The sequence below is a fragment of the Eutrigla gurnardus genome (genome assembly GCF_963514095.1).
Source record: "Eutrigla gurnardus genome assembly, chromosome: 15".
Taxonomy (NCBI): domain Eukaryota; kingdom Metazoa; phylum Chordata; class Actinopteri; order Perciformes; family Triglidae; genus Eutrigla; species Eutrigla gurnardus.
In genome coordinates this window covers 22584268-22608790 of record NC_139938.1, presented here as the reverse complement: position 1 = coordinate 22608790, position 24523 = coordinate 22584268, and the positions used below count along the sequence as shown (strand labels likewise).

General features: G+C 41.8%; 1 protein-coding gene across 4 annotated transcripts in view; it reads left to right on the top strand.

Annotated features, from left to right (window-relative positions):
* LOC311025974 (neurexin-2-like) overlaps positions 1-24523 on the top strand; it is a gene marked incomplete at its 5' end in the record, with an annotated part of 83652 nt that overhangs the window by 23398 nt on the left and 35731 nt on the right. For all 4 annotated transcript variants that reach the window (XM_084029191.1, XM_084029190.1, XM_084029193.1 and 1 more), the window contains 7 exons: positions 438-641; positions 3166-3192; positions 7030-7149; positions 7234-7615; positions 8923-9113; positions 9987-10160; positions 10950-11069. In XM_084029191.1, the coding sequence (XP_083885317.1) occupies positions 438-641; positions 3166-3192; positions 7030-7149; positions 7234-7615; positions 8923-9113; positions 9987-10160; positions 10950-11069 (1218 nt within the window). The remainder of the gene's footprint in view (positions 1-437; positions 642-3165; positions 3193-7029; positions 7150-7233; positions 7616-8922; positions 9114-9986; positions 10161-10949; positions 11070-24523) is intronic.

Below are 24523 nucleotides of genomic sequence, written 5' to 3'. Positions count from 1 at the left end.
AGAGGTTGCCAATGCTGTGAGTGCATTAGGAATGCAGTGCCGCTTCGGGCGGAGTTATTCCACCTGAATCACTCTGCATTTACCATGCAGTTGGTTTTCTCACAGAGAGGCCAAATTACGCAGATCCAATTGGCTAACATTAACAGCTTGCAGTATATATATGGAAATCCCTCTTGTGTTGTGCTACGATGGGCATAAATCCTTCAGAAATGGGATTGCCGCTGTAATCTCGCCACTGTCTCCCCGTGCTCCAGGCCTTTTCTGCCATCTGGTGCAACTGATGAAAACTGCAATATGAAATGATATCATTCCCCACCTGAGATAAGCTCAAATTCAGGTGTCCATAAATGCCACTTTGTGTTGTGAATTTAGTGTTGCGATTCCCTCTGTGGGCGCCCACGCTTCCTGCTAATGCTTCCTCTTGCTGCGATCCGCAGAGGCGACCATGGTGAGCTACGACGGCAGCATGTATCTGAAGGTGGTGCTGCCGAGGACGCTGCACACGGAGGCCGAGGACGTGTCCCTCCGCTTCATGTCCCAGAGGGCCTTTGGCCTGCTGATGGCCACCACCTCCCAGCAGTCGGCGGACACCCTGCGTCTGGAGCTGGACGGGGGCAGAGTGAAACTCACTGTGAACCTGGGTAATGCTGCTGCTGCTGCGGCCAACGCCATGCAGATCATACCAGTTGACCTTTCAGGGCGCGTCACCAAGCCAGAGTTCTCATGATATTAGTTTTGGCTCGGACGCTCTCATATTCAGATTCATACACAAAAATCTACGGTTGCTTAAAAAGTTCAGTAGGTCCATTGAAGCGTTTGCATGGTGAGACCTGCGTTGTTCAATTTAACTGGAAATTAGTGAATTGTATAATGAATTGTCCGTTTCAAATCCAAGTTATAACAGAACGCATAAAGACATGGAAACAAAGACAGAAAGTCCATCATGAAATATGGACATATAGAATGTTTTTCGGATGTAGTTATGGAATATTCTTTTCAATCATTTTCTATTTCTATTCCTTTGTTTTGATTATACCAGGAACTGAAAAAGCTGTAAATCTATGGAGGGGTTTGAATAAATCCTTCGACCTTTTAAGAAATGCAGTTTTTTACTTCCTGCTTGCGATGAGAAGATCTATACCGCCGTAAAGGCTGTCAGTGTTAGCTTAGCTTAGCACAGGGACTGGAAACCACCTCCACTAGCCCTAAAGCTCTATAATTAACATGTTATATGTGTTATCACCGTTTCATCCACAGTAACTACCTAGAATCTTGCTGGTTGCCTGGCATCACTACTAGACCGGCAGCACGCCCAGATATCTTGTAGGACAGTTATTAACCATTTAGCTACCGGGGTGCCACAAAAAAAAATTATACAGTAAGAGAATTCTCACCCTATCAACATGAGATATAACACAAAACTAAACAACTGATGTGAAGAATGCTGTATGTAAAACAATTCATAAAGATTTGTTTTAATATAAAACGCTCTGAAACTCAGGGGGTTTAATGCCTTTTCAAGCAACCGTAGGCGTGTGTGTATATTCTGCCCTCCCTCTCCCCTCCTCCCCCTTTCTCTCTCTCTCTCAGTTCATCCAGTGGTCAGGTCCCATCTGACCGTCTCGACTCTTTCAGCCCTTCAACGGCTTGTCTGCAGTTCAAGGAGAAGGCAGTCAGAGACCAGATCCGCCGTTACGCTGAGATATTAACACTTAGTCTGCTCTCGCCGAGGATGTGACCATTGTAGTTCCCTCCTCTCACATTCACTGGCCCATCCAGTTTAGAGTCACTTCACTGAGCAGAGGGCGCAAGTGATGGACACACACACACACACACACACACACACACACACACACACACACACACACACACACACAGCAGAAAGTCACTCTGGTCTCTGGTTGTCTGTATCCACTGCTCTGTGATGGTTGACAGCTTGGGAGCACTCCTCAGCCACATGACTTACACCAGTATAGATCCACGTACGGATACAGTACCGGATACACTGGTTTCATTATTCAGCACATCGAAATGATGAGTCGGTAAAACCGTTTTGAGGCCAAACATTTGAACGTCGCAGATAGATTTGGAAGCTTTTAGCTGAAGTAGAAATGAGAAAAGTTTGAGCAAAGCGTCACATTTGTGCTGGTGTCATTAATTTCACGGTGTAAGGTTAATTGTGGCTGCAGGTTGTGCAAATCGCCCCTTTTCCTCTGTATTTATCTTGGAAAATATAGAAGCATCAGGCCTGCAGGACAAGCAGGAGACTGGATCATTTCAGTTAACAGCACTTTTGAGTTTTAGAGTGAAGACTTTTGAGTACAATAGGACCAAACCAATCAGACTGCCAATTATGATACCTCTAAGACATATTTAATTGCACATTCACGACCTTCTCGGTAGCATCCGCTGGAATAAATCAATCACATTCTGTCTGCATCATTTATTAATGCATGCAGGTTGCCCTAAACACAAATTATAAAAGAGGACGTACTGTACATCTCAAAAAACGGAGTTCATTAGTTCTGACAGGACATTCATTGCAAAGTCTGCATCATCTCGCTAATTGCTCTAATTAAAATAATTTTCAGTAGCCACTCTCACCTCTTTGTTGAAGTAAATTCATGCATCACGCATCATGCTCCTTTGGTGGGCCTTAAGATGCTTTATTTGTATTCACATGTTTTACATTTTTTGTTATCTGCTCAACACAATGTTCCTCACAGCGGTGAATGTCCGCTGTATTACCCCGAAGCACGGGTCAGTAAAGCTGTTAGTCGCGGTATCTCAAACAATCACATTAATATGCAAGCAGACATATCTGAGCATATGCCAACGCTAAAAATAATACTGGTGCACCACCACTCTAACAGTCAATAAAACTCTTATTGATCCCGACTTTGATCTGGTCCATTGTTCTCCTGGCAGTGTCGGAGCCACACTGAGGTTTTCCTTTCACTCAATATTCCCTTTTTAAATTCTAATGTTATGCTCACTACAGGGAGGAAAGTGGCGGTTTAGACTCTCAAGGCTGTCCCCGGATGGTGGGCTCTGAAAAGCACTGAACTGTCTGCAGAATGTACCTTGAAGGATGTGAAATATTCTCCTCTTTTGTGCTGTTCTTTTTTTCTTTTAATCTCACCATCTCACTCTCTCTCTCACCAGATTGTATCAGGATAGACTGTAATCTCAGTAAGTGTCTCCTATGATTATTTACTGTACCATGATTTAGACAACATGCACTGTGGTATGATCATATAGCCTCTTGCCTCTATTCCCTCATGAAACAGAACATAATTCACACAGACCCCTTGTTTACTGCTGCTGGTTTGCCACTCACAAATTCCATTACAAAGATAAGAATACAAAGGGCTTTGCGGTTAAACATAATTGGCATTTGTTGCTCTTCATTCATCAAATACATTTTACTAAGAATTTAATATGACACACATTCTGATATAATAACCTTGTAATCATAGCTAGGTGTGACTTACAGTATTGAGCTGCCCAGTGGTTTGTTCATTTACTTGTAACTAGTTAGCTGATGATTGGGCACAGTTCAACTACAATCAGCAAAAATCTGCAGTGAAAATCAGCAGCGTCTCAGTTTAGAGGGGGAAAGATGTAATGGGTAATCGAGCTACAGTGGCAGAGCTGAGGTTACTTTAAAGGTCAGCCTGATGTCTGATCAATAGAGTATGAAGCAAGACTGTCATCCATCAAAAAATAATGTTTTTACTTAAAAGTTGAAACGTGTGAGAGTCCAGCTTGTTGCAGCCTTGTATGTAAAAAACGATCATCAGTGCAGCACGTATGTGCTATAAAACGCAGGCAGAGAGGCGGGGTTAAATGTACTGTATAAAACATTAAATCCTTCAACATGAATAATTACTTTATATAAAAACTACTGAGAAATACTGTCACGAGCCATAGGTTATTTAAACGAGTGGACATAATTCCATTGATTAAAAGGCAGATTTTTCCTTTTGCATCAACAGAATAGATTTTCTTGTATTTTATACCCGTGGGAGTTGTACTCTTAGGGTTGCACCGCCGTTATGTTGGAATTTATGATGTAGATTGTCGCTCTCGTCTGATAGTGAGAGACAGGCAATTTAAGTTTTGGTTCCGACTACGGCGGTGGGATAAGAGATAAACGCTATTGGCAGTGGAGAGATGAACGTCTCTCTGATATAGATCACCCATTACAGAGGAGGCTTATGAATGCTTATGAAAAGTTATCACTAGAACCGAGTGAAAGCTTGTTTCTCCTCATGTATGAGTAATTCCAGGATTCTCTGAGATGATGTTATTGTTCAATCTCTCAATGATTTGCAGCCTGAATATTAGTCATTATGTTCTATTTATGCTCACCTGAGATAGAAAGAAAGGAGCCCATTGCAACAGCTGTTTATGTACTCAAACATCTTTTAACAGTTAAGTATGTACATTAGAAACATCAATAACCTGCAGTCTCTGCTGTCCTCTGTTCTCATGTTAATCTATTGACCGGAGATGCTGATTTAATGGCTACACAGCAAAAGGGGACACTTTTACTGCTTAAAAAGATTTACAACACACATGTGAGCCTAGGCAACAGTCCATTACATTGAATGGATATATTGCGTATCACGGTGAGTAGTGTGTGTGCATTCTTGAGTGTGTGTGTGTGTGTGTGGTTCTTTGTACTCGATAAAAAGTTAAACATGTTGTTAAATAATTATGCAAGTAGCAAAGACGGTATGTTGATCGTGGCGTATAAGAAGAGGCTGTAGATGCTTTATCACCATAGATATCTGCCCAGTAAATTGCCCCGTCTACCAGCAGATGGCATTGTACCATCAGGCATTGTCCGCAGTAAATGTCCCGTATGTGCATCTCTGCGTGGCCAATGAGCCGTCTTCTGATCAATTATGCTGTACGCACGCTTCACCAGTGACCTCTGGCGATCCGATGATGGACGGCTTTTCTTTTTATGGATTTTATGGTTTATAAGTGAAAATGAAGCCAAATTCTAAATTGCCTAAATGATTTGAACAATCATCCTTTAGTGCGTGCTATCTTTTGAGGAGAATCACAGTTTCCATCACAGGCTCATTGTGAATTTAAAACGCTCTTGATTTGGCTACATTCAAGGATTACATACATTACATCACAGACTGGAATCCGATGTGTCAGGTGATGGATCTTGCGAGCGCAGCTTCAAAGAGACCGCCCTTCTCTCTGTCAGTGGGAGGGAAATCGTTTTTAAGAACAAATGTTGCTGCGATGCTCTTGATTAATCCTCCAGAATATGGGCAATAATGGGACACAACACACTTTTTTTTACAATCTGGCATTTGTCCTACGAAATTAGGGAATTTGCATAACATGCTTTGATTATCATCACATCCTGCGTTCAAAGTCTCGGCTCACTCATAACGCTGACCTGTATAACGGCACCGTGCCTTTGAAGTTACCCTTGTTTGGAATTGCGAATCAGATTATTTTTATACTGCGGATCAAAACCGGACAAAATAGACCCTTAACACGTGCGGCTTGCTCTCGGCCCTCTGGAAGCTGAGCTTGTGAAGCGGGGCCCTTGGAAAGGAGCCCACATTTCAAAGGGTTTACAGGCAAATGTCTCCCTACTGCGGCGTTAGAGACAGATCACCACCGCTGATATGAAACACGGGCTGCACAGACAGTTTTAGTACGTGTGCTTTATTTTTATTTGCTGACGCACAATTCTTCATCACTTTCACATGAAATACAGCGACGACAAAGAATACCGATAGTTGCACAAATGATAGAAAGAGTTGTATCGATGCAGCAGCACAGGGTTAGGGTTAGCACATCCTACCCACACATTTACACATTGATGCAACTTGACAGCTGACAGGTTGGAGATTACGGAACCGAGCAGCACACCCTGATTTTGTAGTCATCAGCACCAAACGACTCTGCCTCAAGTGACATCACTTGGGGCAATTTATCAGACGGAAATACAACTTTTTTCCCTCCACATATGTAGCCGCGTTATCGCGCCCCAAGACCTGAGAACAGACTCCCCAGGCACCGCCCTCCGAGAAGCACAGATAAGATGAATAGTCCGCCACCATTCAGCAGTCCACTATCTCCTTTTTCATTACAGCAAATCTGGTCTGTTCCTCTGTTTTCATGATGCGATTTTACGAGATAAACAAGTCTGCGTCTTTGCAGCGAGTGGTTTGTTTTTCGGTATCTAAGTCAATCCGTCAAACGTGAGAGGAGAGCAGGATTTGATGCGATTGATCTGTCTGGCGTGGCGTAGTCAATATTCAGCAGGTGGATGGCGGTATCACGCCGTGTGCTGTGAAGACACTTGATATGCAGCCCCGGACAAAGTCTCCAGTCTCTGTTTTATTTCCCCGAGGAAGAAACAGTGCTGCGTTCGGGAAAACCAGTTGATGTTTTCCATTTATTGCCCTCTGTACGTCCCCTGTAATTCTCCTACACCCTGAGCTCAATTAGACAGACAAACCCCTAAAGGCACAGTCAGCTTAGGCATGGCCAATTAGTTTCCCAAGCGATGTCAGAACTCCTTTGAACTGCCATGTCGGCCTGTTGCATAGGCACTGATTCGGGTTGACGGTGCTGCAGTGGCAAGCTTCTGCACTGTGACCTATTTTGAAACCAGCGGGGAGAAAGAGGATAGAGTAGGAATCTTAAAGCTGTATGGTTGAGCCTGATACCATATTTCCCCATTAAATCTCAATCAAATCAGCCTGTAAAGAGAAAGCGTGCGTTTCAGTATAGAAATATTCTACACATGTCGACCTGCAGAGTAGAAGCTGCTGCTACTGCAGCCCCTTTGTTTTATTCCTCCTTCAACTGTGTATTGATTGAGTGCAAAGTATTGGTTGCAGGTGTATGTTGGCTGCTGTATGTGTGCGAGTGGTCCTGGAAGTGAATGAACGTATTGACCCTGAGTAGAGAGAGCCTCATGTGGAAAGGGGTCTATACTGAGCTGTACTGTATGACGGTCACTAGAGACGTTTCTCCTCGTAGGCAAGGGCCCAGAGGTTCTCCTGGTAGGCGAGAAGCTGAATGACAACGAGTGGCACACGGTGAAGGTGTTGCGACGTGGAAAGAATTTGCAGCTCTCCGTGGACAATGTGACGGTGGAAGGTACGATATAGTAGATATAAAGGAGCTTACAGGTAGTGAAAGGTGTTTTTTTTTAATCTCCGCTGCAATGTTTTCGTCCCTAAGGCCACATGACGGGCGCCCACACCCGTCTGGAGTTCAGCAACATTGAAACGGGGATCATGACAGAGCGTCGCTTCATCTCCGTGATGCCTTCCAATTTCATCGGCCACCTGCAAGCTCTGTCCTTCAACGGGATGCTCTACCTGGACCAGTGCAAGAACGGCGACATCTCCTACTGCGAGCTCAACGCTCGATTCGGCATGAGGCACATCGTGGCCAACCCCGTGACTTTCCTGGCGCAGGCCAGCTACTTGGCCTTCTCCACGTTGCAGGCCTACGCCTCCATGCACCTTTTCTTCCAGTTCAAGACCACCAGTCCCGACGGCCTGATTCTGTACAACTCCGGGGATGGCAGCGACTTCATTGTGGTGGAGCTGGTTAAAGGGTAATAATAATAGTAATACACATGTTTTATATAGTGCTTTTCCAGGTGCTCAAAGACGCTTTACAAACCCCCAAAAAAAAACAGCGGGGGAAAAAAACAAGTAAGTGCTGCGTTGTCTGGACTGAGCTGTAGTCGGCACAAGGACGGATAGAAGGGGCTACTTCAGACGGGAACATTTCTATCTACCTCATTCTGTACTTGTATCGTTGTTTTTTTCATTCTGACAATATTTGTATGAACCACATAGAGTACTTTTTCCTTATTTTCTTCTTGCTTGGGTTCAAAACTATTTGATCGTGATTCATACCTTCAATCCATCAGCCTGCTGCAAGATACAGAATAGCTCTAAAATCATGTGTTCATCATAAATAATTTAGTAAAAAGGGAGAGAATCAGACAGTGGAAGCATGAGCACCAAAACAATAACTGCCCTTTACACCAGTCTGGTGTACATTCTCACACTCTGACCTACTCCGGCGCATTAGGCTGCAGATATTTTCCAAATGTTTTATTCATGGTAGATAATTTTGGTTCCAGAGAGAATAGGGAGCCGAGCAAGCAGAGCAACAATTGCTTCCTACTGTCAAACCTTGCACAGACTCTCTCCCAGTAAGCAATTAGTCAGCAGGAGGCCTTGTTCAACTCTGGAGCCTGCAGCAGGAGCTTCCACAGACAACACAGAGGAAAGAGTCGCTTCCAACACAACAGGCAGAGGTTTCGGGGCTGCTCGGTGTTTTGTGTGAAGTGTAGCAGCTCTGTCATGGATGTTGCTTAGGTTCAAACCGGATTTCGTGTCTGCTGATCAAATTGAACATCAACTCGATGATGTGCCTCAAGCTTTGCCTGTCGTTCATTCGTGGTTATTTATCTGTACGCCAACATAGAGCGGCATGAGCTGCAGGCCTAGATTTGTTTGAAACATGCTTCAGCGTCCTGACATAACAGTACATGAAGACATGATTCTACATAAGCATATACTGAATGTTGAAGGCAGAGTAGGTCATTTGGAAAAACCAGACTTGAACGCATCCCCAAAAACCAAGTCCCGCCCCCTTCTTTCAAAACCTGTTCAAAGCTGCTCCCCCAGAACGCCAAACGTTTCCTATGATCTGCAGGAAGTAAGCATTGGCAGACAGGCCAATTATTTTCTCCACCCCGGCTTTTTGGATTGGACGGGTATTTCAATTTTTTTTATGTCAGGGCATTTCATTTATTCTAGCTATCGGTAGGTTAGGAGGATTTCGAGTAATACAATGTTTCTGAATAGAATCACCTCCTCAACCTTCAACATCTGCTTCGTCCCGTAGGTACATCCATTATGTCTTTGACTTGGGAAACGGGCCATCGCTCATGAAGGGAAACTCTGACAAGCCGCTTAATGACAACCAGTGGCACAATGTGGTGATCTCCCGTGACAACAACAACGTGCACATACTCAAGATTGATTCTCGCACCGTCACCCAACACGCCAACGGAGCCCGCAACCTGGATTTGAAAGGTAACTCGTTCGGACGATCCTTCCTTTGAGGCGTTCAGTGTTTGTCAGACGTAAGCAACACTTTTGTGTTAAACGTGTATTTTGTGTTTTATTTTGCAGGGAATGATAACAATATTTAACTAGTGCAGAGTGCAGATCTCTGCCAGGTGTGTCTGCAAGTACCGCTGCTGCATTGTGCGATCGCAAGAATACAACCAACAATTGTACAACGCAGTCATCTAGACACCAATGGCCTGTTAAAGTGTCGTAAAACGCATTTCATTCAAACTCCTAATTGAGTGGTGATGTATGCATATACGATAAGTCGTACAATCTTGCCAAAACCAAATGAAAGGCGCCCAGCTGTCTGCCCCCCCTGTGGAGGTGGGGGGTCGGCGATGCACTCAGCTATATTATTTGCCGCACCGGTTAAGAGTAGTGAGTGAGGAGTGAGCAGGCAGTCGATAGCTGTAAACAAACGGGCACTAAAATGTGTTTTGAGTCACTGCAACCAGGAGAGTTGTAAACTAAATGATTTGCTGTTTTATATATATATATATATATATATATATACTGTATATATATATATATATATATACAGTATATATATATATATATATATATATATATATATATATATATACTGTATATATATATATATATATATATGTATATAATGTTAGATCTAGACTTTGTGGACTGCATTAGAGTTTACAGGTGTACATAATAAAGTGGCCACTGACTGTATATGCTCATATTTGCACTATACCCTCATTCTTTTTTTGTATTATGTATCCACTTTATGATAATTTTTTTAATTTATTTTTACCATGCACATTAGGTTTTCTAACGTACACAATGTACTTTCTCTTGACCGACTCCTGTGCCTCGCAGGGGAGCTGTACATCGGTGGTGTTGGGAAGAGCATGTACAGCAGCCTGCCAAGGTTAATAGCATCCCGGGAAGGATACCAGGGCTGCCTGGCATCCATGGACCTGAACGGAAGACTCCCCGACCTGCTGGCCGACGCCCTTCACAAGGTGGGGGAGGTGGAGCACGGCTGCGGAGGTGAGGCCAGGAGCACGCTGGGAAGTGTGGCACGACATGCGAATCATTCCTGTAAATCTGATTTCCAAGTATCAGAGCGGAGACGGAACTCGAGGGTGACCGCTCGCCCTGAAAAACTAATCACGCCACATTTGTTATGGATTTAAACAGCTTTGTCGAACGCTCCGTTATAATTGGCCAGTGAACACTTTTTGCGGTTTTATTATTTCTGATTATACACACTAACATGTAATCATTTCACTCTGCAGTCGAGATGTCCAGCTGCTTTTGTTGCATTCTAATTGAACAAAACTGCAACTCTGTAAAACGCTGTTTTTGCCAAGATTTGATAATATCAAATGTTGTCCGCAGGTAGCCGTTGCTTTTTTAGGAAACATTGTGCAGATTAAGACAGAGTAGGAGTATAAATGTACCCAAAGTCTGGCTTGAGGATGACACTTGGGTCTTTCTTTATACTTCCCTTATACCAGTATGAAATATCAATGAGCAGATTTGATGATCTGACTTTGAAAGAGTTCTTAGGGTAATAAAACTATATATATATATAAGTATAAGTATGAATCCTGCTCCTGAGCATATGATTGTGCACAACATTGTATTTTAAGGTGGAGGTAATTCATCATCACCCTTCCTTGGGAGCTTGTAGAATACATCTGCAAGTAATACAATCACTTCGCATTCATATTTCCTGTGCAAAGATGAATACTTATTCCCCTTTGGATAATAGTGAAGATGCATAATTAAGATGAAGAGAAGGCACCTGGTAAATGTGCTGTCAACACCCTGCAGGTCCCAGCACCACCTGCACAGAGGACTCCTGCCACCACCAGGGAGTGTGCCTGCAGCTGTGGGAGGGCTTCTCATGTGACTGCACCATGACCACGTACGGGGGGCCGTTCTGCAGTGACCGTAAGTGCAGGTGTATTACACCTGAATGGCTAGAATATTCACTGGTCACAGCGATGTGACACGACGGACAAATATCTGTTATATATGGATTCCCCTTATGAAGAGCGTTCAGTCGGATTCATGTTGGTTTAAGGGCTGCAACAATAAGAGACAACAGATGTCATTGTAGATTACCCAAAATGGTGCTCTCTCACCGTGGGTGTCTGGGCGGCGTGCTGCTAACTGCTTTGCCAGTCTGTCATAAGTGTTGGGGGGGAAACACTGTCTTACTAAAATTCCGACGAATGCACTTCATTCTTTCTTATTGCTTTGTAATCGTCTGATGAGCCTCATACCGCAAAACCAACAGCAACTTTGACAACAGTGGAAGCACACTTGATGCTCCTTGTGATTACCCATTTTCATTTAAATTATTTAATATGAATAAATTAATTAATAAAAATGTTCTCCCAGTGTTGAAATGATGCAAAAACACGACTGAAATAGTCCTTTTACAAAGCATTAAAGATCGGCCCCTCTTCACTTATTATGATGGCTTTTCTGTTCCAACAACAATAACTTCCAAAGTAGAAGTATAATCCTCAGCACTTGTGTAGTTCGAGTGCCATCTTGCCCGATAAAAACAAAGACTTAATGTGATGGGAAGCATGTCTACCTGTCTCAGCGTATTCTCGCATCTTCAGTCACACGTAATTGACATTAATGGACCACAACAAATGTGACTTATACAGTGCCTGCATGTGATGACATGCTGATGACCTGTATTTCTACGTAGATAACAACACGGTTAAAAAAAAACCCTCGCTGTGATTGCTGCCTCCGCCATAAAGAGCCCTCTCTGTCCAGAGTAATGGACCTGACTTTTACCAGAAGCTTTTCATACTTCTAATAGCAAAGTGATTAGCATTAAACTTGCTGGTCCAGTGGTCACGGGGAGTTAAGCTTCATTTGCTGCAGAGTCATTTGGAATAACTGCGAGGATTGTGGTAATAATTATTGAGATGTCGTGTGATGCGGTATTGTTTTAAGAAAAATAATGACATTAAACTCTGGGAGGGATATTTGAGGATCATTTCATGGTGAAAGCATGTGGAAGAAAGTCAGGTTTGCAGGAAAAAGATATCCGCTTTACTTTATTTTCATGTCGGGATCATCTATTTTTTAAGAACACCTCGATATTGATCATTATGAGCACATTAGTTTGGTCATTCACACTGATTTCAGTTCTGGGTTACAGTAGAATTGCATAATTCAGGAAGTGAAGACACCAAATAAACCACTTTCTCCAGTCGATGTACAGTACTCACCTGCAGTTATCTGTCTGTTTGACATGAAAGAGCTGCTTTTCCTCCTCCATTTGTTTCAAGTTGTCTCATTAATCTAATTGCATCCCGTGTTCCAAACCTAAACACACAGCCAAATGTGCTTGCTGCACAAGTATTGATCTAACCTGAAAATCAATAGTTTGTCCTCTGTAGTCCTTATCTGGCACGTCCCTCACTGTTCCCCGACTGTGCACCGGGATTCAATGTATATCACGGTGTTCATGCTGCTTGTCTTGCTTTCTGCATGAGTAAGCGGACGCTGCGGGTTTACAGTGAGACTATCTGATAAACATTCCAGGGAAAATACAACATTTTTGATAACACTGTTACACAAACTAGCTACATAATTGATCTTTTTTCCCTTTTTGACAAAATCTCTACAGTACGTCTGAGACAATTTAAAGCTTTTGGTATACTGTTCATGTCTAATTCAAAGCAGATTATAGTCTAATTCAAAGCAGATATAAGCAGCTGTGTTTTGTCAAAGCAAAGCAAGAAACCAAAATAAAACATGTTGATCTTCATCAAACTTGATAATGGCTCCCCATGAGAGAGATTAGATGTTGGTATGCAGTTGTTCAACCCGAATCATTTTGATTTTTTAATGTTGTCTGTAATTAAAGCTAGTTTTATGCACATCACATCAGCTATGCCTGAATTTCAAACATCCGCCCAAGGCTAAACCTTCACAGCACTCTTTCATGTTGCAGACATGAATGTATGTACAGCGATATTTTGTTGCCAGAGACAGAGGCTGGCTCTTTGAAGGATACTGAATAGAGATCTTGTCCATTTTAATGATCTAACAGTATGGTCCAGTCAATATGTGTTAATATTGGACAAGTGCTACTAATAAATATTTCAAATTTTCCATTTTTATGGCCCACACATGATCTGTGTTCAGCTACCAAAAGCCTTAGTGTTAAGTGCTTTGAAAAAGAGTCATTCACAAGACTATTATTGAACAATTAATGGCAAAATAATAATAATAAAGAAACAATTTCATTGCAGCATATTTGGTTTTGGTTCAGCAGCATTCAGAAAGGACTCTCAATCATGCGAGTGGTAAATGGCGTCGCTGGTCGATATCAAATGTCAAACCGATACATCAGTGGACGGAGAGGAAATAACGAGCCCCGTGCTTTACGTTGAGCTATCATCACAGTCATTCAAACGAATGGTGGAGTGAGACAATAAGGTGAAAACAAACAAATATGTAGGCAGGATGATGGTTTTGTAAGCGTCTGTATTATGTTGCAGGATGTCTCATCCGTGCCACAATCAGATGCTTTGTTTTTCTCGCCAGCACAAACAATCCTAACAAACCATCTTCTCCTCCCACCTTTTGTATTGTTCCGCGTGTGTGTGCCAGTCCCGAAGGTCAGCCAACAAATCAGAGAATTAAAAAACAAAGGAGGCTGGGGTGTGTGCTGATTCTTGTCTGTCTGACGATCAATCAAAACCAAAACCTCACAAGAAACAAAGCTCATCAAGCAACCGGGAGTCCTTCGATGGTTTGTGTTGTTCATATTCACACGCAGAAAGCAATTTACCAAGAACGCCACAAACATCTGCACTAATTACCTGCAGGTCATCGTTTCATCACCAAAGTCACCCAGATAGATAATGATGCTCTGTGCTCCGTTTTCAGCACTTCTGTCTGTAAACATATGGACAGTCATTTTTGATTAACCTCTGTAGCTACAGATGATTATTTTGGGCATATTCATTACCTGCTGCCTGTGTGTGCACGTGCATGCAAATGTGCACATCTTATTTAATTTTCTTATTTATTCTTCTTATTATATTTCTGTAATTATGTATTTCCAGACAAATCCCAACGGTATTGCTGCCATAACAAAATGTACAACAGAATGGTTAGACTTCACCTTTCAGCTCTCTGCGGATCGGAGCCCAGCGCCGCCATTAATTTGCAAGCCAACGTTTCCTTTTGAATTGTTTAATACCTACAGAGATAAGGCGGACTGTATATATCGAGCCTGTAGCCTTCGGGCATATATGTAAGGTACAATAAGCAGCTGTCTGCCTTTTTCTCGTTTCATATGACAGTTAGCGAGCGTTGTATGCAGCTTTCGTTTTTATTTGTGCCGGAGCGATGATGCTTTTTCCGTTCTTTCAAAGGAGCCGGATGACGTTTGTACCATCGAAGGATTCTACACTGTAAAACATGTGTAACATGTTATATGTACAACTGTAAGATGAAACAAACTGTAGTCTAGATTTCTCCTCTCAGTTACAAACTTGACACACGACGTGTTAAAGATTCTCTCTGTAGATCTACAGTGAAAACAAGTGTGCCTGTCGTACTGTAAAGTGGAACACAAACTGGAAGTCTGAGAGTGCAATCCCATTTTCCCCCTTTGACCTTCATTTCAGGTGGATTCATTCACAATTATGAGCGTATCCCGAAAGCCACGAGGATAATCCAGGATCGAGGTCCGGTCTTAATCTGTGACCGAGGCTCAAGAAAAACACATTGCTGTTCATAAGATGGTGGTCTACCCAAAATAGTCTTGTGAGACGCGTGGGGGCCATTTGAAGTCAATGATCTGGATACATGATATACAGTGTGGTGACATGATGATCTTTTTATAGCCTTTGTGTCCACTATGATTGGACTAGCAATCATTTACAGGTTAAAGCCCTTTTAATCAACCGACTTCAGATGTTCTTTAAAGAGACGTATTTGGGATTTATCGTTAGGAATCGTTGCCATTAAAGAGGAAATATTGTGCTTGAAAAAGCAAGTGTGTGGGAGTGGAGGTGGAGGCAGGTACCTCCCACAGCGGCATTCATTTCACAGCCCCGACTACTCCAACATCAAATGCAGAACGGCCCACACACATTACATTAACCCCGAATGGCTGTATGTAGAAATAATGATCTAAATTGTTTGAGCCCCAGCTCCGAGGTTCTATTAAAAGTCGAGCGAGTGATGCACTGTACATCAGACTACGGAGTTCGTCAGGAAATAGAGCGGAAACAGCATTTGTATCAAAGAGCATCCGGCTGCCGTGTGGTGACGTGTTTCCGAGTGCAAACGGGAGAAGCAGGCAGGAAATATAACGCTGGAGGAATTTGAGTCGATGGATGGATGTCATGATATCATTGGTCGGGACTAGCTGAAGTAAGCATGGGTCAGATTTGTTTTCCAGGAAGTAAAACGTGTTGGATTTCAATATGGAAGGTTTTTTTTTTTTTCATAAATTGTTCAGTTGGTGCACAATCTGACCAGGGATGTTTTAATTCCACGTCCCACCAACGTCATACAACATGCTGCTAACTCACTACGTGTACCGAATGATGTTTCCTTCAGCCACTAAAATCAGCCTTGACAGAGAGTTATTGTTGTTGTTATGAGAAGGTGTCCTGTCGGTAGCCCTGTTCACCTTATTAGGGCCCCTGATGTGACCGTAGCATCTTCTGGACACTATAATATACATGTCACATCATATTAAATGTTTGGGCTTAGTTGCTGCTATTAACTCTCCAGACAGGCATTATGGGATCACAGGCTCTCGAGTAAGCGACTCGCAGCCGAATCCTCAGATTCATCTCTTGATAAGTGAAAATAACAGTCGTGGAGAGAAGCTCTCAGACTGATTACAGTAGTGGACTCCATCAACGTCAATTGCCTTTCGTAACTTCAGGAAAAATGCCTCTAATTCATCTTCACAGTTTCAGTCAACATGGTCGCAGCTAGTATTTCATGGCCATCCAGTAAATGTAGGTATTCCATTTTGAGACAGTATGCAGAGATTTTAATGTCACAGGTTAGCTCGAATTACCAGATAGTGGAATCTGGAGTTGATGATTTCTATACGAAGGGTGAAGTATACATCCATGTATAACAGCTTGTGTTAGACTGTCCGCGGTGTACAGAACTCTGAACGGTGAATGCTGTGTAGGCGATGGATGGACGGATCAAAACAACATGCCAAATGATTATTCTTATAGAATCATTCCGTGTCATTTCATCAAATGCCTTCCACCTGACCATCTCAGAATGTCCTGAAAAAATTCAAGTACAAAGACACACTTGTTGATAGGACAAATCCAAAATATTAGGTCTCTACTGTCAATAGTTTTCTCATGAAACATCATTGAATAAAGGGTAGTTTAGAGGGTTTTTGGCATCATGCTCTGAAAGTTACTTTAAGTATATAAATTACACAACCAAATCAAATAATAATCTTAATTTGAGCATAAAGATTTTACATTACAGTAGAAAAGTCTCCAAAGTTTGATATTGAATAACAGTTTGTCTCTATGAATGTGACGAAGGAATTGGATCTAAAAGATGAAAAATGTGTGATCCCTCATAGTGAGCATACAGACAAACTGTTATTCAATATCACTATTTGGAGACTTTTCTACTGTAATGTAAAATCTTTATGCTCAAATTAAGATTATTATTTGATTTGGTTGTGTAATTTATATACTTAAAGTATGAAAAAATGTACAGTCTTCAATATTATGCTATTTTTGTTCATGGTTCAAGACATTAAAAGCTGCTTTCACCATGTTTAACTCACATTCAAGGACGTATTGCCTCTGTAACTACAACTGTGCTACATTTTAATGTTTTCGTAAGGCTAAATTTATCAGTAGCATTAAGTCACATGTAAGTCTTTGGTAAATTGAGGCAAAACACCCTCCTGATTTTTTAATATGATTTTAACAAGAATATGATCTTTCAAAAAAAGTAAGTTTGGACCTGATACGTGTCAGTTTTTTGGAATATGACTCTGAAGTTGGGCAAAGATGTGTTCACTTCCATTTTTGAGCCTTAATATCTGTGAAACTAATAATCTAAGAGAGACCATATTTTGTAGAATGTTTAAGCTAACACCAGAGATAGAGGCAGAAGTGATAGAAGTCTTTTATCTGTAAAAATGCGAGCTCAGCCACTCTTCAAATGTACTACTTTATTTCAACAAGCCACATTTTAAGTACCTACCATACTAGGTTATCATTGAGCTACACCCCTGCTATTTCATGTCTGGAGGCTATTAGTAACAGATATACACTGTAGAAATTTTGAAGGCCACAGGTGAGATAGTTTTCCAGATATTGCTTTTTAAAAATGGCTTCTCAGAGTATGATGCCAAAAACCCTCTAAACTACCCTTCATTCAATGATGTTTCATGAGAAAACTATTGACAGTAGAGACCTAATATTTTGGATTTGTCCTATCAACAAGTGTGTCTTTTTACTTGAACTTTTTCAGGACATTCTGAGATGGTCAGGTGGGAAGATTTTCAGAAATTTGATGAAATGACACGGAATGACCCTATAGCAATCTTGTATGCTAAAGCACCGTTTTCCAGACGTCAAGTTAGTTGCTATGGCCATCACCTCAGCCACCTGGCTCTGTCAACTTTTGTTCAACATAGAGGCAGTGTAGCCCAGAAATGATCTTCTCTGCCAAAATCTGCTCCTGTGAGTCATTTGGATGCTCTGAGCCCAAAACTGCGAGCATAGCTCCCCACTGCTGCATCACGGAGGTAGAAACGGTAGAGCACCGTGTTGTTGACTGGTAGAGTTTACAGGGTTAAATTAAGTGGAAGTGTTTTTTTATTTTTTATTATTCTTTTATAAAAATATAAACTCGTGCAGGCTCACCCTCCTGTGAAATACACCACAGGTCAATGCCTGACCACTCACTGCCTTTTAACAGCTTTTTAGCCTTTTATGCATGAGTGGAAAACTTTTGACATTTACATAAATGTGAAAAGAAGTCAAGCACCTGAGGGGATAATGCCCTCCTTGTTTTGGCTTCTCTGTCCTCGTCGTTTCTCACATTAAAAGACGTCTTTTTTTTTCTCTCCTCTTATGTGTTGTGTGTTGAGGGGTTTTCTCTTAAGGGCACTGTACTGTCTGGTATGAATTACTACGCAGGTGTAGCAATGTACCAGCATTTGAATATTTGAGAGACCCATAGTGACACTGACACACTAACTCATGCTGTTTGACCTGTAAAGGAACGAATGGAGATGCATGTTCAAAAACAACAACTGATGAAGCTGTTCTACCAACTGTGCATGTTGGAACACCGATTAAGGGATTTGAGTTCATATGATCCAATTATTTTTGATAAATGGAAATGATTAGGGCACATAATAGAGGATGGGATTACTGAAATAGCTCGCTTTCACCAATTAACAAAACTGAAACCATCACATTTACTGCTATTTGGGGTTGATACGTAACAGAGCTGTTCAGACACGAGGCAGGCAGAGGGGACTTGAGTATTTCCCTCCATAAAATGAGAGATTTAATGAATTAACTCAATACATCTTTTTTTTAAATGACAATATTTAAATACATGCTGGATGAAATAAAATATGAGATGTAACCCTCAGACCGAGGCAAGTGTTGGATTTGTTTGGAAAAAAGGACCATGGCTGAATTTTCCTGCTAATATAATTTATGTCTTTGTGATTTTCTGAAATTAGTTTTAGTTGCATTTCGCGCAAAATTAATTTCAATTTAGTTTGGAAATTAACAAACAATTGAAAACATCCTCCCTCTCTCTCCTCAATTAATTATCAGACTCAACGGCATGCCAAAGAGTTTCACTTTCTACTTGGAGCTCCATCGGCATAACACAGTGTTACAGTCAGGACAGAGGAGATACATATTTGCCTTTTCCAAAAGCTGCGTGGGATTATCTCAGAGATGCAATTAGATTCTTACACCAGCAAGTGTTACCGATGGAGCGCTCACAAAGTCACTCACAGCGTGAGTCCCGCTGCCTGATGTGCCGTTTGTTGTTGTTAAGATGGCAGTGCTCTCCTCCATCGCTGCCCCGCGGGTATTGCCTTTCAGAAAAACTGGAACTGAATGGATTTTCGCTGGAAATGTTTGAAGCGCTCGTGTTTTGGTTCACCTTTAGTGCATCGGTGTTCCTTTAATAAATTGTTCAGAAAAATATTGGAAATGTTGCTCCAACACACTTAAGTGTTACCGTACTTTTATGTCTCGTCTGTTTCAATTATGCTGCACTTTCAACCGCAGTCAGTGAGGTCCTTCGTCCCCAAGGATGGCAGCAAAGACACGATTGGTGAATTCATTTTATAAAGCTGCATTAACTATTTTAACGCCCTGATCATCTGCTAGAAGCAGGTAAGAGTTGCATAAAACTGCAGACAGGAGTGTTGATTCACAAAGGGATCCATAGTAAACCATACTATTAGTCATTTGATTCAATTTTATATACAGATAATGTTGTATGATGAGATTTAAGTATGACAGAAGCAATTTAGCTCCGTACATTTAAAATGCCCAGATGTATCATATTGCATACCATTTCCACCCAATGTGGCACAAACATGTATGGTCTTTGTGACCTTTGGTTAATCTCTCTAATAGTTTACGATTACAGTTTACATTACTTACTACCAGCACGGCTGTTGGCTCTTAGTCTTTTTTCTTTCTTTTTTTAGTACCCAGTGCTTCAAAGCTCTCATTAGCCTGAAGAATTAACATCATGCCCAATCAGCGATTCGTTCTCCACAAATAAACTTCAGCTCCCATTTAGAGCCATTAGACCTCGCTCCCCTGACCTCTCGCAACCTTTGGGTGAAACGTCACGGATCAGGATCATTTAATGCGAGCTGATAGCTCATTAGGATGCAAGCAGACACGGGCGGCGCTAAACTGCGCTTAACAGATTGGAAAATACAAGCCACGCCGCCAGTTTCACTCAGACTTTGCGACAGGTTATTTCATGATTAGTTACAGTCTCTTATGACTCACCCTGCAAACACCGACTGCTGCCAATGTCACACTGACTAACAGAGTGGAGAAATATCCAAACCTTTATATCACACACTTCCCTTTACTCCGGCCCACCAAGGACTTCAAAACAAAGTTACATTGTCTGAGATGGGAAGTTACGGAATGCAATCTAACATCACTCTGCAGCCATTTTTTTTGTTTAGTTCCACGACGTCGGGCTGCCCACTCTTGCTCGCACTGGCGTTATATTGGCTTTTGTTGGGGTCCTATTCTAGTATTTCAACGATATTAACGCTTAAATACTCTTTATCTGGGATGCCTGTGTATGCCAGATGCATTGTGAATTTAATTTATTGCAAGTGTGGCTGCGATTACAGTTACTACATTTTCTGCAAGGCCATTTCAATACTGTATATATCATCTGAGAGCTTTCAACCTGTCAGTGGGACGAAGCTTTTTTCTTCTGTCCACAACAACAACCATTCCTCAGCTTCCTGTCAACTATGTGTGCATATTCTGCCACTGCCAGCATGTGAAGTTGGCCATAAATAATCATTATTGTTATTATTCCAGGCATCCAGATCGTCATAATTCTGGTAAATACAGAACGCTTTAACTTTGGCAGTAATTGTATAACCTAAGTGCATTGGAGGTGCAGGTGTATGCATCCTCTCCCCCCAGATTTAATTTAGCCTCATAAGGTTTAGTCAATAATACTGAAAATCTTCACCCAGGAGAATTCAGCAGATGTTATATTGCAGTAAAACCGCCACATATTGAGTAAGAACAGTCATTAAAGTCGTGATTTTGTGCCTTGTGACTCGAGCGTCATTTTCCCACGTCGTATTAAACGCCTGCATTGTTAAAAGTAACTGACTCTATCCTGCTGTCAACATCTTCAACAGCTCCTTCAAGCAGAAACGACTTAGATTATGATCCAACTGTGCCAGTGAGGATACCTGGTCGAGCTTTTAAACACAATGTTGTGCCTGAAATGGGTTTCAGGCGGTGGGTTTTCTTCAATTTTCCAAGTAAAAAACAGTAATCATCATCCAATTAAAAACAATGCCGATGTGTGCCTCCTTCTCTAAGGAGCTCAAGATATAATTGTGAAATTTTAAGTATGTGTTGAATAATAAGAAACCATGCTTTTGTTATTTGTCAACATGGATCTTCCTATGTTTTTGTGTCAAAGTGGCTAATGGAGACGACAGTTTGTTAAATTGGTGTGGTACTGAGGGTTAGCGCTGCAGACGGCGGCTGCAATGCAATCACGTCAGGCGATTCTCAACATGTCATCTCACAACCACTAAAAGCACTCGTTGTTATCACTGACAGGCTCAATTATTATTATCAGTGTCTGACAGTATTATGGAAAGAAACCTATGGAGGAATAAAGACATAATTCTTACCTTTCACTTTTTGTTTTTATCGTATCATTTGACTTGCCGCAAGACGGCGCTGGAAGCGTGACTGAGAGCTGGAGAGAGCAGTGCTACGGGACACCTGCTGTGCTACGGGACACCTGCTGTGCTACGGGACACCTGCTGTGCTGCAGCCATGACCTCCGCCACCTTACCCTGGCCAGTAGCCTATTGTCGCCTTCATTGATTGGATCGGTTAGGTTTAGGCGTAAGGAGGGAGATTGGTTAGGTTAAGGTCAAGAATATCAGCATAAGCCAATCAGAGGCAGAGTAGGGCGTGTCATGTAGATTTGTAATACCATGAGCAAGCAATATTAGGTCCAGGTTGATAATAATGAAGTTACCTTTTAAGTCCAGACTGGAGTGCAATTCAAATAAAAAGTGAAAAGGCTATCCTTCTTTCAAATTAATTTAGTAATTTATGAAAAAAAAATGATATGCAAGCAGCAGCAAGTTCATAACAGGGCGCAGCCAATTTAGGCTACCAGCTCAGAGATGCCCCAGAAAAGATCCGCCTCTGGTTGGAAAGCAATTTTCACTATTTCCGAGCTGAGATTATGTGAATTAATAATGTAGAACTTGATTGCTGGTTTATGACACAGTTACAGTAAGTCTCGGTTAGCTTATATGATTTGCAGAGTTTGCACTGTTTTCAGCATTGTTCATTGGTTGAATTGCTCAGATATTTGCAAAAGTGCTACTTTAGGGAAAGTGGGAACGTAAATTCCAGGCAACTTTAGTTTTACTCCAAAGAAAAATACAGACATAGATGTATTCTCCCAGCTTCATCTCACTTTGTGAGTCTCAAAGCGGGAAAGCCGCTATTGCAGCAATAAAGCTGAAAGTTTCCTTTTAAGTAGATACCAAAAGGGCTGCATCCCAGCCTGAAATAGCCTTTGTGTGATGACCAATTTAAACAGCCATAGGCCGTTTCAGACTCCATAGATAAGAGCTGGTCAGAAGGCTTCATCTAGACATAGAACAGAGTGTCGTCTCCATAGAGGATTTGCATCAGAGAGGAGAATTTTTTTTTGCAGGCAATTTGTTAAAGAGGATATTTAGTTATACTATTCATATGAATGCTTATTAAAGCAATGCTTTTTAAAAAAATGTCTCCATCAAGAACCAACTAACAGCAATCATAATATGCCTGCAGGTGAAAAAGCACGTAGAATTAAGGCAATAAATGGTGTAAAAGTGGGGTCAGCGGCTCGCCAGGAGGCTTCGTGCTTCATTGAGTGCTGTGGGTGTATAGAGATACAAGGAAAAGTCTAAATTGTCTCATATTGGCAGTTAGTGCCTCTATTCACTCTCCCATTTCCAGGATGATATTCCCTAAAGTGTCTCCTCGGCGCTGTCCAGTTTTGGGACTGACATTATGCAAGGCTTGATTACTAAGTGGACGGCTCCCACCCTGCTCTGACTGTCCCTCTGTGCCCCACTCCGCCGGGAACATGGTGGGATTCACTTGACACCCAGACCACGCAGCAGCTGAGCCTTAGATGAATGCTAGTCTTTGCCGGCTCCCGAGGTGGGGGCGGGGCTCCCCAGTCCCTACTGCAGGGGCTGTGTGAGAGGAGAAAGGTTACATTCAGTTTACATCATAAAGGCTAGACGCGCACACAGAGGCCTTCAGATTCACATTCTGCCCTACTCTAGCTGCATTTCTGTTTTTCCCTGCCGTGTTACGTTCACAAACACAGTGACACATTCACTTGTAAATCATTTACTTGCTGTTCCTCTCACAGTGTTCACTCTGTTCGGTGTGTGATGAAATTATAACTCGCCGTAATGAAGAATTTAGGATGCCAGAGTGCAAGTCATTGTGGTTGTTTACGTTACACTTTGGCAAGTCTGCGTCCACACTAGCAGCAGCAACTCATACCATATCTGTAATGTATTATCACAATTATTGTTTGTGGGTTGCATATGTCAGATGCAAGACTTCACCTCTAAAATGATTATGCTGTGGTGAGTCATATCAGATTAAATGCAATTTTGCATAATTGCAAAAATAAACAGGAATGGAACCCAAGTTTTATGCAATATTATAGGATATATAGATATTTAAAGCCAGATTACATGGGCTTAGTTTGCACATGTAATTGCATGGAACTGCAAGATGATTTAAAACATGCCAATCCACATCACTAATGAGGATCAAGTTGCATTTGATACAGCTCACAATTGTAGCTGCATTTGTAGTGGTGATATAATAACTTAAACGGTTCTCTCTATGGTATTCAGAGTGCTAATATAGCACTCTAATATATTTGGAATGTTAGTGGAGTTCTGTCTACCCCAGCAGAGAAAGAAGTCGGTCTCTCGCCACTGCACTGCTCCCGTATGGCAGCTACAGCTGATGCCAACAACGGCATTGTTACAGAATAGCATCAGGTCCCCCCTCAGTTAAACGCTGTAAGCAATGTTATCACTGTTAGCTGCAATCCACCGGCTCAGCCGTCACAATTTGTTGAGTGGGGAGGCAACAGAAATGCTCTGTATTTTGTGTCTAGCACATTTAAAAACATTGTTTTTCTCCATTGCTCCATCTATCCCCAGCTCCTACTGTTGGTTCTTGAGTGAGACACTGAACCCAAAGTTGCTCCCCGGGTGCATTCCAGCAACCCATTGCTCTGAAGATTTCTGTCACAATTCATGCATGCACCTGTATGACTGAAAAATGTTTTTAATAGTAGAATATGGATATAGAAAATACTACATTGTGATGGTAAAATTAGTACCAAAAAGATTTGTTTTCCTGATGTGCCTGGAGCAAATGTCACCTTGCATCACTGCTGAACATAGTAACTCACAAGTGAAAACAACGCCTCACGTGTCGTTGATACAAAGACACTCTGGTAGGCACGCGATGAACTGCAATATACATCACTCTGGATGCACTTCACCATAAATGGATTTCTATACTTGAGGTCACAGC